The sequence below is a fragment of the Macaca thibetana genome, chromosome 15, assembly GCF_024542745.1.
Source record: "Macaca thibetana thibetana isolate TM-01 chromosome 15, ASM2454274v1, whole genome shotgun sequence".
Taxonomy (NCBI): domain Eukaryota; kingdom Metazoa; phylum Chordata; class Mammalia; order Primates; family Cercopithecidae; genus Macaca; species Macaca thibetana.
In genome coordinates, this window is record NC_065592.1 from 42,386,533 (window position 1) to 42,403,223 (window position 16,691).

The following is a 16,691-nucleotide window of genomic DNA, read 5'->3' on the forward strand; positions in this document are numbered from 1 at the left end:
GCTGGTAGGAATGTAAAATGATAAAACCTTTTTGGAAAATAGTTGTGCAATTTCTCAAAAAGTTAAACATAAAGTTATCATATGATGTAGCAATTCTGCTCCTTGGTGGAAAAGAACTGAAGATGTATGTCCAACCAAATGCTTGTACATGAATGTTCATAACAGCATTATTCATGATAACTAAAGTGTGAACGAGTCTAATGTTCACCAGCTAATGAATGGATAAACCAAATGTGGTATATCCATACAACTGAATATTATTCAGCTATGAAAAGAAATGTAGTATTACAACATGAATGACCCTTGAAAACATCATACTAAGTATAAGAAGCCAGATACAAAAGGCCATGTATTATACGATTCCATATAATATATGACATGTACAGAACAGTCAAATCTGTAGAGACAGAAAGTAGATTAGTGGTTGCCTAGGACTGGTGTTATGGACTGGAATGTTTGCCTCCAATTCATATGTTGAAGCCGTCACCCCCAGAGTGACTATAATTGGAGACAGGGCCTGTAAGGAGATAATTAAAGTCAAATGAGGTCATAAGGGTGAAACCCTGATCTGATAGGATTGATGTTCCTATAAGAAGAGATGCCAGAGAGCTGCTGCAACACCTCCTTCCCCAACCAGTCACCATGAAAACACACAGACGGAAGCTGCTCCTTGACCAGAAACTGACCCCTCAAGACCCTGATCTGGGACTTCTAAGCCTCTGGAACTGTGCAAAAATAAGTTTCTGTTGTTTAAGCCACCTGGTCTGTGGTATTTTGTTAGAGCAGCCTGAACAGGCTAATACAGCTGGGAAGGTTGAAGGGAGATGGACAGTGACAGCTAATGGGCATGAGGTTTCTTTCTGAGGTGATGAAAATGTTCTAAAATTGATCACGATGCTTATACGACTCTGTGAATATGCTAAAAGAACAAATGGTGCTTTTTTTTTTTCTTTTTTTTTTTTTTTTTTTTGAGACGGAGTCTTGCTCTGTCACCCAGGCTGGAGTGCAGTGGCGTGATCTCGGCTAACTGCAAGCTCTGCCCCACCGGGTTCATGCCACTCTCCTGCCTCAGCCTCCTGAGTAGCTGGGACTACAGGCACCTGCCACCACGCCTGGCTAATTTTTTGTATTTTTAGTAGAGACGGGGTTTCACCCTGTTAGCCAGGGTGGTCTCAATCTCCTGACCTCATGATCCACCTGCCTCAGCCTCCCAAAGTGCTGGGATTACAGGTGTGAGCCACCACACCTGGACTGAATGGCGCATGTTAAGTGGATGATTGTATACTATGTGAATTGTATCTCAAAAAAGCTATCATTTTTTAAATGGCATATGTCATCTATGGGAGAATGATAAAAGTGGCTAATGCAGTAACTGCACCAAATGGTCATGGAATGCTGAGGACAGAAAACTCTTCATGTGCCAGTGGTTCATGGTGATGCTGAGACTGACCAGGCTAGAGCTGGCCAAATTTCAAATGGTGCCTGTTTTACAATGTAATTTACCTTATGATGTAAATTAGTTGTGGATAAGTTAAATGAACCTGAAGATATTGCCATAGAGCTCTCACAATTATTAGAACCTAATACTGACTCTCAGACCCGGGCTACCCAATAGGTGGGGAAAAGAGTTCCCACAACCATTCTGTTGTTGGCTCTGACCAGGAGAGTATTTGGTGATCACGTATGCATAGAAAAGCACCTCTCATTCCCTTATTTCTTATTCATTCAATAAACATCTGCTAAATGAATGCTATGTGTCTAGGCAGTGTGTTAAGAGGTAGGGCTATGACCCCACAAAGAGAAATTTAAAAATTTGGAGTAACCAGGGAGATGAGAGGTGAATGGAGAAAGTAGTGTAAGATCAGAGAAAAGTTTTTCTTTGTTGATCTTTTTTTGTTGTTTTGTTTTGTTTGTTTGTTTTGCTTTGTTTTGTTTTTGAGATGGAGTCTGGCTCTGCTGCCCAGGCTGGAGTGCAGTGGCGCTATCTCAGCTCACTGCAACCTCCACCTCCCAGGTTCAAGTGATTCTTCTGCCTCAGCCTCCTGAGTAGCTGGTATTATAGGTGCACGCCATCATGCCTCGCTATTTTTTTTTTTTTTTTGTATTTTTAGTAGAGATGGGTTTCACCATGTTGGCCAGTCTGGTCTTGAACTCCTGACCTTGTGATCCACCCACCTTGGCTTTCCAAAGTGCTGGGGTTACAGGCATGAGCCACCGCGCCTGGTCTAGAGAAAAAGCTTAATTACACATACACTAAATACATGGTAATCAAGATCCTAAAGGGAGGGGAAGGTCTACTTTACTGAAGCAAGGAAGAATCTATAACAAGCCTATAAATTACATTTAAAGGTACACTTTCATGGTGCCTGTGGGAAATTGAACTCATTTAACCTATAAGGAATTTAAATCTCAATCTTAAAATGTGCACAGGATAAATTTGCTGGGCAAGTGGTTTTTTTTTTTTTTTTTTGTCGTTAGTTCAAAGGGAAGCATCAGTCTGACTCCACCAAAGCAGCCATCAATTTATTAGGGGCACTGAAAGTCACATGCACTTGTCACACAAACATCCTTACCCCAAAGACAGGTTGTGAGCTTTGTATATAGGAGTCTGAGGAAATCTCTATGTCCTATTTAACAATTGGAAATTTGCTCATCTGAGGAGGGCAGTGATTAACACCTGGATGATCTTTTTATCATTACCCGACAGGAAATTTAGTGCGGGTTTTAAGAGGAGGAAATTCTAGATTATCTCTGATCTTAAGCTAAAAATTATATAATAGCTGTGAGTTACCTGGGAGTGGTGGGGACTGGGGCACACTGGAGCGTTCATGCCTCCACACTACCCAGCTCCAGCGAACTGTTGACATGTAGGAATGTGGATGTTGTTATTTGATCTGCTCATTTTTTGTATGAAATCTCTTGATTTTAAAATATTGACATATAGTCCAAATATTTTAAAAACAATGTTCAGGCCAAATAAAACATATCTGCTAGGCAGACTCGGCCCATAAACTGCCATTATGCCACATCTGATCTAAGGTTCCTAGCAAACTAAAATTCCATGTAAGAAAGCCAAAATATTCATTCATTTGTTTCACGAATATTTACTGTGTATCCTGCCCATATCAGGTGTTGGGCTAGAGAAAGCAAGAGGTATACACATAGGTTTTAAATTTAGAATTTTTAAAATTTTGAAAATACAAGGTTTAATTTGTTCTTGAAAATGACTATAGAGGTGGAAATTCGGCAACCTTTCCTGTATTCAGTTCCCAACTCTTGATTTTTAAAATGGCGACTTCCCCTTAAATGTTGTAGAATTAAAACTCGGATGTGCAGCTTGGCAGGCTAACATTGCAGTCTAATTTTCACACCCACACTCTGGAGTCCAGTTTTTCAAAGGACAATGGAAACTTGGACAGATCCTTAACTGTGCCATTAGGAGCTTTAACACCCTGCAAACAGGTGCCAGTAAAGCTAAATATCAAGTATCCGCACAGTTATCATTGCTATAGATAGGGCTTCATGAGAAGTCATCCTGGCTAGAACCTTGTGGGCTTGTTCAGATGTGCACACAGAGGCAACACACATGCACACACACGTACACATACACGCACACAGATGTACACACACACAATCACACATGTGCACATGCATGAACACACACAATGCATTAAAAGGATCATAAATATAAAGCCCTAAGAGATCCTCTAGACCAATGATTTTTTTCATTTTCCAGTGGGGAAACTGAGGCATAGAAAACTGAAGTCACTGGCCCAAAGTCACATAGCTTGTTAGCCTCACAGCTGGGAAGGCTGAGCTTACATAAAAATGACACCGTATATAGTTAGCATGTATATATATTAGCATGGTCAAGGATCTATATAACTATCTTCAGACTGGTGGCTCACCATGCATAAAACCTTTCAAAACCCTTAACCTGGTTCTTCACAGTGACAAAAAACAAGGAATTTTTATCACTTTTCCTAAATACATCAGCTATATCTAAGGACGAGGGAATACAAAACGTGACCCCTGGGTCTGGGCTCTGGGGTCCCAGGTTCCTATTCTGTGACTGAATTACACACAGCTTCTTGGAAGAGGACAGGACAGGTGGTACAACCTCTTTATCAGGGATTGGAAGAGGCCAAGGGCCGAGGAAGGGAGGAGCCTCGCCTGAGGTCATACACTGGACCGAGAGCCCGGGACTCTTGACTTGCATCCCACAGAAAACTTTCCATCCCACCTGACTGCCGTCCTCTGGGAACAGATCCTGGAAACCAGATGTGGCCGCACGTGAGAGCCAGGTCTCCTCCCCAAGTGTTAGAAAGCCAGCTCTCCACTCCCCTGCTTATCAAATGAGTCTCAGTGTACACATGGAGAAACCGAGGCCCAGGGGCACTGGGTAACTCTCCCAGGGTAGCAGTGAAACCAAAGTGGCCTCACTTTTCAAACTTCCAGCTGACTCCTCTTCCCTCCTCCCATTTCAAACAATTTAACCTAAGTGTGCCCTAGACGCCCACCCGCCTCCACATCAGGCCAGGCCACGCCAGGGCAAACCTTTCACAGGCCAGCAGCTCCCCTAGTTGCCTTTTACAAGGGATTTGACTGGAAAACAAAAGTTTTTAACTGGCTTGAGGATTTATTTTCCAGTTATCTGCCAGGTCTGTTTCTCCTTACGTAAAACTTAGGCACTTATGGTCCCGTCCCGATATACAGAACTCTGCCTCTGCATTACTGGCCAGTAGCTTCCAGATCCCACTGGAAATGATTCAGTGGAGCACTCTTCTCACATACTTTAGCCTGAGAGCGTGACAGGGACAGTGGGGTGAGCCCACTCTTGCCCCAGTCACAGCGTCTTGACGTTACAAAGGGACCAGTAGGATCCAAACCTCTAAGAGCCCCACCCCCTCCAGACACAGCCTCTGCCCCAACACACACACTCTGGGACTCTTCCTCTCCCTCTTTGCTTTCTCTCCACAAAGAGCTAGGCCTTTGGCTCAGCTGCCCTGACCTTGATGCAGGGCTGGTGAAACTCAATAACTGCCATTTCCCCAGTCAACTTTATAGGGCATTAATGCCGACGTCCAAAGGCACTCCTGTAGCCCAAACCCAGTAATTGCTTGTGGTGGTACCTATTTATCATAGCAGTATGGTCTCTCTCTGGTATTCACAGTACAAGCTGGGGACAAACCTTCCCTCCCTGGCTTTCCCCTAATCCTCCTTTCCTGCCTCATGTGCAGGGAAAATGTTCCATGTTCCTGTTGCGCTGGGGACTGGGTGTCCTGAAACAATGACGGTGTGATCCCAGCCCAGAGAGGCTCGCAGCCACAGGGGAGATACACATCTCAGTGGTGTGGTCACCTTACTCAGCCCCAGGCTTCCTGGAGGAGGTGGTCCTGAACTGAGTCTGAGGGGCCAGGGAGGAGCCAGCCAAGTGAGGAGAGGGAGTGGAGGGGCATCGCAGGGAGAGAGAAAGCACGGTGCAGCAGAAGCCCAGAAGATGAGGGTGGCATGGCCTGCTAGGGGAGGCATTAGGATCTGAGGCTGCAGTGTTCCGAAATGTCTCCTCCCATGGGCATCACCCTTGTTCCAGCCCCTGTGACTCTTGCCGGGACCACCAGAGCAGGCTCCTGGCTGGTTCCCTGCTTCAGGTCTGTCCACCTCTGCTCCTTAGACGCCACCGACATGTACACCTGATCACATCGCTCCCCAGCATATTCATAAATGCCCAACCACTTCCCTGACCTACGGAACCTCGACCAATTCATCAGCCAGGCATGAAGAGCTTTTCATGATTTGACTCCAACCTACTCCCACCTCTCCAGCCTCCTGAGCCTCTTCCCTTCATCAAGTAGCCCATGTTCTAGCCACTCCAGGCTGCTCCACATTCCACAGCCACGCCCTGCACTCTCCCACTGACGTGCCTTTGCTCAGGCTGTGCCTTCCACCTGGAATTCCGTCACTCCAGCTCCCCTGCATTAATCTTTCAAAGCCCTTCCCTGGGGCACCCTGTTCAGCCTTTGCAGGGTTCTCCATACTGATCTGGTGAATCTTGCTCCAAACTCCCCTAGGCATGTTGCCAGTTCTTATATAATGCTCATCTTACTCTGTGAAGCATATCTATGCTGTATGTCTCTCCCCAAGGATACCGGGTGCCCCTCACGGGCCAGCTGGGATATATCTTAGTCTTGTCTGAATCCCCAGCACCAAGCCCTGAATGCTATGAGAATGTGGTCTGAGTTGTCCACAGTCACACAACACTGATGCTCCAGTTGGGAACAGGGTGGTAAGACTTGGACTCCCTTCAGGCCCACGTCGCTTCTGCTATCCCAAGCCATTGGCTTTTCCACCCAGCTGCTGTCCTCAAGTGGGTTTTGGGGAGAGGGACATATTATGAAAGGTGTCAGAGTTGGGGAGTGTCTAGGATGAGACCAAAGTTCACTGTTGTGGGTTTTGGGAAGTGCCAAGCTAGAAAGTGAGATCTTTATAATGCTTTCTTTAAGGACCTAGATTTGGTTAAATTCCTGCCAACTCCTCTCAATCCACCTCAGGGCTTTCAGCAGAGCAGAACATCAGGCCATCACACTAGTGAACTCACAGTGATAGACTCCAAATCATCCCTGATTCCAGCTTCCCTTTCTTTAGCAATAAAAGAAAGCCTCCACCTTTTAGTTGAGCTCTTGGCTGCTCAGATTAAAGGCTACACTTCGCAGGCTCCCTTGCAGCTAGGTTGAGTCATATAATTAAGTTCCAGGCAATTATATGAGAAGTGTCCAGTGGCAATTTCTGGTAACTTTCCTTAAAAGGGACTTGAATGATGGCTTTTCTCCTTTCTTTTATCCCTCCCCGCTCTCTACCCCTTTTTCTCTATTTGGATGCCTGGAATGTGGCTATTATGGCTATAGGGCTAAATCTTAAAATGGCAGAAAGATGAGCTGGACAGAGTCTAGGACTCTGAGAAGTCTGGGCAGCTGAGCTGCATCCCAGCCCTAGATTGCCTACCTGTGGACTTTTACTTGAGGGATGGATAAAACACTGCACAAATCACATTTCTCTGAGTCTCTGTTACTTGTAGCGAAGCTGCACCCTACCTGATAACCTGGGTTCTCAGCCAAGGGCTGTGAGGCCACAGATGGGGCACTGGTGCTCTCTAGTTTTGGATTCCCTATCTGTAAAATGAGGGTTAAGAGCCCTTTTATCTTGAAACCTCAGAATAACGGTTTAACTCCATACAGAAGCAGCTTCTTGCTAGTCAGTTTTACCATCACTGGGTATGATCATTCACTTTCATTCAACTGAACAGACACTGCATTATGCCCTCTGCCAGGGCAGTCACATCTGGTTGTGCAGGTTGCGCACTGCACTAAGCCAAGGACATGATTCACTCTCTAGTCTATGTGAACAGTGTCTCCTGGAGTACAGCGTGCAACTTGCACAACTATACCTGGCTGCACTGTATCTGTGGCCATACAGTATGGTTCCAGTCTAAAAAAACTTAGATTCTAGTGGACAAATCATATACTCAGGCTCACATTTATTAAGGACCACCATATGCTAGGCACTGGGCTAGGTGCTTTTCATCTAATCATACATGTATATGTTTGTGTATGTGTCTATTTTTTATGCTAAAACAAACATCTGCCATAGGAGGTAGAACCAGAGCTGCAAACTGAGAGGCCTACAGGCAAATTAAATGCTAACACTCGGTTGGGTTTGTTTGGCCTGTGCATTTAAATGAGCTATCAGCATTTTAAAATAAGGAGCTTACACATTTTTTAAAAATCCAGATTTCCAACATCTCTGGAAACATTAGGTGATGTGGTAATACCAGGTCTGCACTCTCATACTGGCAACAATTAGTGGAGCTGAAAATGGTGGGCCCTTTAGACAAACTCCCATTTGCCTCAGTCCCCACCACTCCCTGTTGCCTCTGACACAGAGGCCAAGGTCAGTTACTACATAGCACTGGTTTTGCAGTTGCTTTTATTTCTGAAAATGTAGATGGTAAGTGAAAATTTTCTTACATATACATATCTTTAAAAAGTGAGAAAGTAATAGATAAGCCAAGATGACCACATGGCTCAAGAAAACTGATGCATCTTCCTTCCTTCATGTAGGTCACTTACATGACATTGTGGGTACTCGGTTTGCTGCCTCCCAGTAGAAAGCGCTCAGTAGAGTGGCAGCGATGGTGAATAGAAAGGGAGACAGAAAGGCAGGGTTTAAACTTTATCTGTAGTGATTTCTTTTTTTTTTTTTTTAAGAATGATCAGAACCAAATAAGGCAAAATGTTAACGTTTGCTAAATTCAGATGATGAGAACATAGGTATATACTGTACTCTCCTATGCGTTTACAATGTTTCCTATTCAACATGTCAAAATCAAAAAGGAAACAGCTCAGTGTCCTCAGGGCGGAGCAGGTGCTGTGCTAGGGGTGTGAAGGTGAAAGAGTCTAAAAGTCTTCCGAGGGAGGGGAGGAAAGGTCAAGCCTTGAAAAATGGGAGGAAGTGAGGGGCTTCAGGTCAAGGAGGTTCCCCAGCCAGAGGAGGGGTTGGGAGGGGTGGTCATGGGTCCAGAGGGCAGAGGATGGGATGGGGACACACAGACGCCTGGCCTGACTTGCCCTCACCCCGCCAGGCCCGTCCTCGTCTCTGTGCACGGCCGGCAGTGTTTCTAAGGATGTGTGCCTATTTTTAGAGGAGAGATTTATTTCTTTCCATTTCAACTGTTTACTTCTGTCCTGGGCTTGCGATTCTGCCGGTTTGTGTTACAAAGGAGAATCACGGCCCTGTGGACCAAATTTGTCTGCTTCCTGGATGGCCAAGAGTGTCTTTGCCTTAAAGGATATGAATTAGGACACGAGTAGGATGATTTTGTGATCGTCTGATGGGAAGCCATGTGGAGTGACAGGAAGTACCAGGTGGGCGCCTTGGCTCTGCCGCTGACTTGCTGTGTGACCTTGAACGAGTCCTTTCCCGTCTTTCCACTTCAGGGTTTTGTTGATGCTTGGATGTTTCATCAGTGAAATGGTAATAATGACACCTCACAGGATGGTATGAGGATTTGATGAAATACAGAAAACACCAAGTGTGTCCAGGACAGACTCCAAAATCAGGCTTTCTCTACCGGGTACCACATACGTAGATGCCTGGTGGGGTACCGTTAGATGATTTCTAAGTGTCCTTGGAGCTCTGGGATTCTCCAGTTCTGTTTTCCATTATTTCATCCTGCAATTCATGGCCCTTTGTTCTCAGAACTCTTTTTTTTTTTTGAGATGGAGTCTTGCTCTGTCACCCAGGCTGGAGTGCAGTGGTGTGATCTTGGCTCACTGCAACCTCCGCCTCCCAGGTTTCAAACAATTCTCCTGTCTCAGCCTCTCAAGTAGCTGGCATTACAGGTGCACACCACCACGCCTAGCTAATTTTTGTATTTTAAGTAGAGACAGGGTTTCTCCATGTTGGCCAGGCTGATTTCGAACTCCTGACCTCAAGTAATCTGCCTGCCTTGGCCCCAAAAAGTGCTGAGATTATAGGAGCGAGCCACTGAACCCGGCCTGTTCTCAGAACTCTTGACACATTATGGACTAAGGAAGGCAGCATCTGTCTGAATTGTATCAATAGCTGTGTGATTCTGGGCACCTATTTCTTTATCTACAGAATGACATTAACCTCATCCTATGAGGATCAATCTTGTAAGATCCTTGTAAATATTTTATGAAATGATGCCCATAAAATGCTTAGCATAGCACCTGGCATGTAAGAACACCTTAGCAGAGGCTGGGTGCAGTGGTTCACATCTGTAATCCCAGCACTGTGGGAGGCCGAGGCAGGTGGATCACCTGAGGTCAGGAGTTCGAGACCAGCCTGGCCAATATGGTGAAACCCCATCTCTACTAAAAATACAAAAACTAGCCAGGCCTGGTGATGCACACCTGTAATCCCAGCTACTCGGGAGGCTGAGGCAGGAGAATCACTTGAACCTGGGAGGCGGAAGCTGCAATGAGCAGAGGTCACGCCATTGCACTCCAGCCTGGGCAACAAGAGTGAAACTCTGTCTCAAAAAAACAAAAACAAACAAACAAAAATACCAACAAAAAACACCTTGGTAGAAAATGATGGTTATTATTATTCAGGCTTTGCAGAGGGTCTGTTGTTTTCCATTATTGTCTGTATGGTTATATGGTGTTGAGATTCCCGACAGCTGACTTTAAAATCAACTCTTAGGACCCAGTTTCTTTACAAGGTTGAATTATCTCTACCATCTTCTCTCCTGCGAATATTTTGAGCCTTTTACTGAGACAGTTTAAAAAATGTTCTGCCTTTTCCCCAAAGCCTCATTAACAATCAATATTTACGGTTAAATTCCTTGTGTTGGTGGATTCTTCTTTTCTTTAAAGATTAGTATTTATTGTGAAAATAACATAACAACTTCAAAAGAAGTCAAGTTGGAAATAACAATTTGCTCATAATTCCCCAGTCTGCTCTCTGAGTTTCCTTCTGGGCTAGTCTCAGAGGTGCTCCCAGGGGATGGCAGTTAACAGCACAGGTTACCGGGCCAAGACTATCCAGGTTGGAATCCCAGCACCACTCAGATTGCATCCTGGGCAGGTTACTTTCTATCTCTAAGCCTTGGCTTCTCTATCTTTAAAATGGGGCTAATGACTGAACCCTCCCAGAGGACTAAATGAGATAATCCACATAGGGCTTTGCTCATGGCACACGCAGGAAGTATTGAGTGTCTATTGCTCATAAGAAAACTGTACACTGCTCCCTGCAGAAGTCACGATGACTTGTCATTCTTAAAACCTCTCTCTGTGTTGCCCCCACTGCCAGGTACAAAGGCAATCTGAACTGAGGAACTGGCTCTGCTTCAGAGCAGCATCCACTTAACTCCAGAGAGACGAGAAAGGGCAGATCCTCTGGGGAATCAGTCAACAGCGGATACTTTTAGCACATGAAGCATTCCTTTCCCGAGGGAGTCCAAGTGCAACAATCTCATGATAAGCTCGAGTTTTTCCAGAGTGAGAGATAGAAAGTTTCGGGGACTTTTTTTTTTTTTTTTAATGTGCACAAGTTTGGAATCCTCTGCTGCAAACAGAGCTGCTTTCCAAGTCCTCGTACTCCATTCTGTCACATGACACTGGGGCTTAACAATTGCATAACCAGAAACATCACCCCTTGAAGTGTTTGTTGAATTCAGGTACTGAGACAGCCGAGAATGGTTCAAATAAATCATATGTGGTTAGAGCTGGAGGGGGCTTCCAAGGCCATCTAGGCCGACTGCATCCGTTTTACAGACAGGAGAATTGAGATCCAAAGAAGGAAAATCACGTCCGGAGCAGAGCCAGGACTGGAATCTGGACTTCTGCACCTCAGGCTCTTTCCCAGAAAAAAGAGGAATGATTTTCATACAGCAGCCCCCAACCACAAAACTAGAGCACATCTGCAGCCAAATTCTCTCCCTGAACACTCCCATGAGGACTTGCAGTGGCATGGCTAAGTTGTGGACTCCAGACCCGCACATAGTGGCTCTGCCATCGCCTAGCTGTGGGACTTTGCACAAGTGACTTCACCTCTCAGTTTCCTCATCTGTAAAATGGGGATGATAACAGGGCCTGCCTCCTAGGATCATGATGATGGTCAAATGAGTTAATATTTTCAAAATCCTTAGAACAGCACCTGCAAATAGTTGAGTGCCATCTAAGCACTCATTAAACAAAAATAAAAACAGGAGGAATATGGACTATAACAGAGAGGGCAGTGGCCTTGGTGCCCAGGGACCAGGGTTCTGATCTGGTTCTGCTTGGATGTATGACCTAGAGCAAGTTCTTTCCCCTCTCTGGGCTCTGCTCCTGCTCTGAAGCAGTGGGAGGGGCGGACACCTGCTGGCCGGCTAGGAGTCTCTCATTGTCTGCATATCTTTGGCCTCTCCCTGTGCTGTGATTTCAGAGCATGGGCGAAGGGAGGGTGAAACTAGAACTGGAATGTTTGTGCTCTCCAAAAGAAGGGAGGCCCTCTAGGCCTTTTCGAAGCTCACATACTGTCTTGCAAATCAGGTAACAGAGCTGATCTTAATGAAGGGGCCGATTGTGTGACTGGGACAGAAACCCACTGGCCTCCATTATCTCCTATCCTCTCTCTGGTTTCTCTTCTCTTTTCTTTGAACTGAAAGAGAAAGGGGTCTTTGAAAATGCCAACTGGGAAACCACAGTGGGGTGAGAATCGCAGGTCTCAGATGGCCCATGCCTGCTCCCACACCCCTGTGCTCAGTTACCTTTCTCCTGCCAGAGCGGGAGGTGCACACACTCTGGGGCCTGTTTGAAATCCGAGTCTCCGTGCCTGCCCGCGTCCTGTGACCCTCAGCAAGCTGAGCCCCAGGTGCCCTGTCCCTTCAGCAGCACAAGTGGAGTGTCCCTTCCCTGCTCATCACCTGGGCGGGAGAGCTGGCTGTGTGAGAGCTGCAGGAGCCCTGGGTATTTGCTGCTGAGGCTGGAGGCTCTGATATGTGGGGTGGCAGACCTGAGGGAGCTCTTTGCCAGTGTGGGGGTGAAACGGAATGCAGTTCCTGGTGGATGCACTCTGGGTTCTGAGAGACCTCCTCCATCTGTCCCCCTCCACTCCCAGGTCTGATGCTTGGCTCTGACCCTTGTCATCACCTGCCTTATTTGCAGCCACAGCCTGACCTGACCTCATCCCCATGCAGCAGCTCAGGGCAACTCAAACAGCCCAACAGGCCCACGGGGCCCTCAGGTGCACTTCTCCCTGGGAGTGGCAAAGATTCCCCCGCGGGAGCGCCTCCTACCTCTCACCCATCTCCCTGACACCCCTCCGGCCATGTGTCCTCAGTGTCACCTCCCAAACCAATGAACTCTTTGAGTCTCTGACCCTCAAGGGCTCCCTGAACCTACTGAGCAAAGTCTAAACCCTTCAGTAGGCCTTGCCGCCCCCTCTTCCCCCACATTATCTATCCCAACCCCCCTTTCTAGTCTCATCTGACCCTCCACAGAAACCACACTAAGATTCCCATCCCCAATTACCTTCCCTACACAACACTCTCCTTGTGGCCTTTCTCAAGGCCCTCACTCTGCATGGAATTAGAAAAATCCAGGGCCCGGTTCCAGTGTTACCTGCTCTGTGATGCCTCGCACCAGTAAGAGTTCATCTCCTAGCAGAGCTTCCTGTCTGCGCCGTGTCAAGCGCAGTGTATTATGCCTGTGTCCCCACCAGCCTGTGCTCCTGAAAGGCAGAGTCCCAGCCAGGCTCCCCTGTTGGTGCCCAGCACAGTGCTTGGTGCTCGGCAGGTAACCAAGTGACATTTATTGAGTTAACTGGAATTGGCTACATGCCTCTTTTGTTCTCCCTTTATAAAGTTGTTTGTTCTTGGAATTCTGTGTGACAGTGATCTAGGATAGAATTAGAACAGAATAATTTTACAGCTTGATTTTTTCTTGCCTACATGGCTTGTTTTTACTGAAACACAGGCTAATGGGGAGAGATGATGCGGGGGAAGAAAGAAACGCAAGGCTCTTTCCACCACTGCTGACTTCTGATCAACTTGAGCAGCCTCATCAGGAAACCATGTTCTCGTGGCAGGCAGGGGAAGGTCGTGAATATCAGGAAGAGGAGGACACACTGCGGGAGGGATGTGTAATTCTATGGGGCCTGGGACCCAGGAGCCCTAGGCAAGGATTCTGAGTTATCTGGAATGAAGCCACTTAATCACACCTGGGTATAAGACCAGATTATAAGTCAGGTTAGCTTAACTCTGAAAATGACCAGCCAACTCTGTTATTCCATGGCTGGGGACATTGGGGTCTAGGAAGGATGGCAGCTTGGTCCACGGTCACATGGAGTGGAAGAGACAGGGCTGGGATTGGAAGCAAAACACCTAACTTCTAGCCCTGCATTTTTCTGTCTGAACTGTGCTCCCTGGATGTTAGCCGTGGCCATCTGTGTGTGAGTGAGATTGAAGTGTTGTTTTCTTTATGGATCACTATGAAACCAGAGTTGAGCAATGGCTGGTTTAAAAAAAGGATGTGATACATTCCATTTTTAATTAAAAATATGCAACATGGAACGTTTACTCAGTTCAGTAACTTTCATTATCTACCTTCTCTGCGCTGGTCATTGACCTGGGTGCCTGGGGTATAGCTGTAGGATGAAGACGCCTGCCTAGGAGGCCACCTATGTCCATGCTTACTGTTCTAGTGTGACTTGCTAAACCACATACACAACCAAACAGACTTTTGACTCTTAACACTGTGTACCCTGAGTGCAGGGATGAATTCTGAGCATTAAATACACTTCTGAATGTGCCAATTAAGAAATGCAATGATAAAACACCAAACATTAAATGAGAAGGATTCTTCTGGTCCTTTGTTTCTCAGCTCATTCATTCCATGACACATGTTCTCCACCATCCTGAAGCTGCTGGCTTGATACAATGGGGTAATGGCCTTTTGAAGACACAGTTACAGTGCCAGCTAGGTGGCCACACCTTACAGGCTGGGGCAACATTCTCCAGAAGGCGGTGTATGCTCTGAATCAGTGGCAGTTGCTGATGCCATTTCTCCCATAGCTAGGATACATGGGTCAGGGAATCAAGGTTGGAGATAGGAGTGGTGCCACTCACCATTACTCCTAGTGATCCACTAGCAAAACTCTCACTTATTGTTCCCACGACCCTGTGGTCTGCTGGCCTAGAAGTCTTAGTTTCAAAGGAGGAAAGTTCCACTAGGAGACACCACAATTCCATTAAACTGGAAGTTAAAACTGCCACCAGCCGGCTTTGGGCTCCTCATGACTCTGAATCAACGAGCAAAGAAGGGAGTTACTGGGGGTGACGGATGCTGACTACCAAGGGGAAATCGGATAGCTATTGCACAAGGGAGGTGAGAAAGTGTATATCTGGATACAGGAGAGCCCTTAGGGCATTTTTAAGTATTACCATGCCCTGTGATTAGGGTCCATGGAAAACTACAACAAACTAATCCAGGCAGGACTACTAATGGCCCAGGCCTTTCAGAAATGAAAGCTTAGGTCACCCCATGGGGTAAAGAACCACAACCAGCTGAGGTGCTTGCTAAAGGCAAAGAATGGGTAATGAAGCAGGGTAGTTATAAATACCAGCTACAACTACCTGAGTAGTTACAGAAATGAAGACTGTAATTGTCATGAGTACTTCCTCCTTGTTTTGTGAACACTTGTGTGTGGGAGTGTGTGAGTGTGTGTAGCAAATATCTTTGCTTTTTCCCTTTCTTATTCCCTTATCATGTAACACAAGATTGTTTGATACTGACTTTGCTGTTATTGATTGTATTGGCTTTGTATAATAGGATTTAAGTATCATTAATTTTATATTATAGTATTTAAGTTACAGGACAGCAAGGAGAAGAATAAACATCACTCATGGACTTTACCTCCTCTTTTGGGGAAGGTGATAGTGTGTTTTCCATTGTACCCAGGATAGTTGTATCATGTTAGGCAGAATTATGACATCATTACTGTCTTTATTTGGAAATTAGGTATGGTTTAAAGAGATGTATATGTGTGCCAAGTTGACAAGGGGTAGACTGTGATGGTTAATTTTGGATGTTGACTTGACCATGGGATGCTCAGATATTTGGTCAAACATGATTCTGGGTGTGTCTGTGAGGGTGTTTCTGGATGAGATTAATATTTGAATCAGTAGACTGAGTAACACAGATTGTTCCCCCTGATATGGCGGCGGGGGGGCATCCAATCAGTGGAAGACCTGAATAGGGAAAAAAAGCTGACCCTCCTCCAAGTAGGCGGGGATTTCCTCCTGCCTGACTGCCTTGAGCTGGAACACTGGCTTTTTTCTGCCTTTGGATTCAAACTAAAACATCTTTTCCCAGACCCAACTCTTCCTGGGTCTTCGGCCTGCTGGTTATTTGTATTTGTATTGGAACTATACCATTGGCTCTCCTGGGTCTCCACCTTAGCAACTGCAGATCTTGCCGGTCTCTACAGCCTTGTGAGCTAACGCCTTATAATAAATCTCTCTCTCTCTCCCCTTCTCTCTCTGTCTCTACACACACACACACACACACACACACACACACACACACACACACACCCTATTGGTTCTCTTTCTCTGGAGAACTCTAACACAACACATTAAAAGAAAAATCTGCAAAGGCAAAGTTATTCTAACGTCATTGCCATGGAAGGAAAAAGGAAGTGGTGGCTTTAGGAAGCATCCACCTGTCCCTCCCCAGGTCCCCTCACTGGTGACAGTGTGCTCCCCTTTAGCACCTACTCACATCAGGGTCCAGCTCATCCAGCTCATTTTCCAGAGTCCTGAGCTCTTCCTCTGTGAGGGCTCCAAGGATTTCATCTTCATCCAGGTCACGGTATTTCTCTAGTTCTCGTCTGTACGACATTGTGGAAGAACTTGTCTGTGTCTCCTGAGTTTCTGTGCTGATTAATACCTACCAGAAAGACAAGAATCTTAGAAAGACCCATCTCAAATTTGCTCTCTCAGAGCAAATGGAGGCTCATCATTCACACGGTGGCCTGGGTACATTTTATGAATCACCAGGACAATCATGACTATGGTGGAATACTACACTAAGTTTGGCTAATTCTCTAATAAAACTGTGCAAGATAAAGTCCTGAGAGCATGTAAGTTAATGAATTGTAATTGGTTACAATTGGCATGGACATTA

At 46.0% G+C, this 16,691-nt stretch overlaps 1 protein-coding gene across 1 annotated transcript in view; it reads right to left on the reverse strand.

Annotated features, from left to right (window-relative positions):
* The window catches only part of TMOD1 (tropomodulin 1), a 69,762-nt gene extending 53,301 nt beyond the window's left edge, over positions 1-16,461 (reverse strand). Inside the window, exon 1 of the mRNA XM_050762210.1 lies at positions 16,287-16,461. Within this exon, the coding sequence (XP_050618167.1) occupies positions 16,287-16,406 (120 nt within the window). The 5' untranslated portion in view covers positions 16,407-16,461. The remainder of the gene's footprint in view (positions 1-16,286) is intronic.
* Positions 16,462-16,691: the final 230 nt, after the last annotated feature.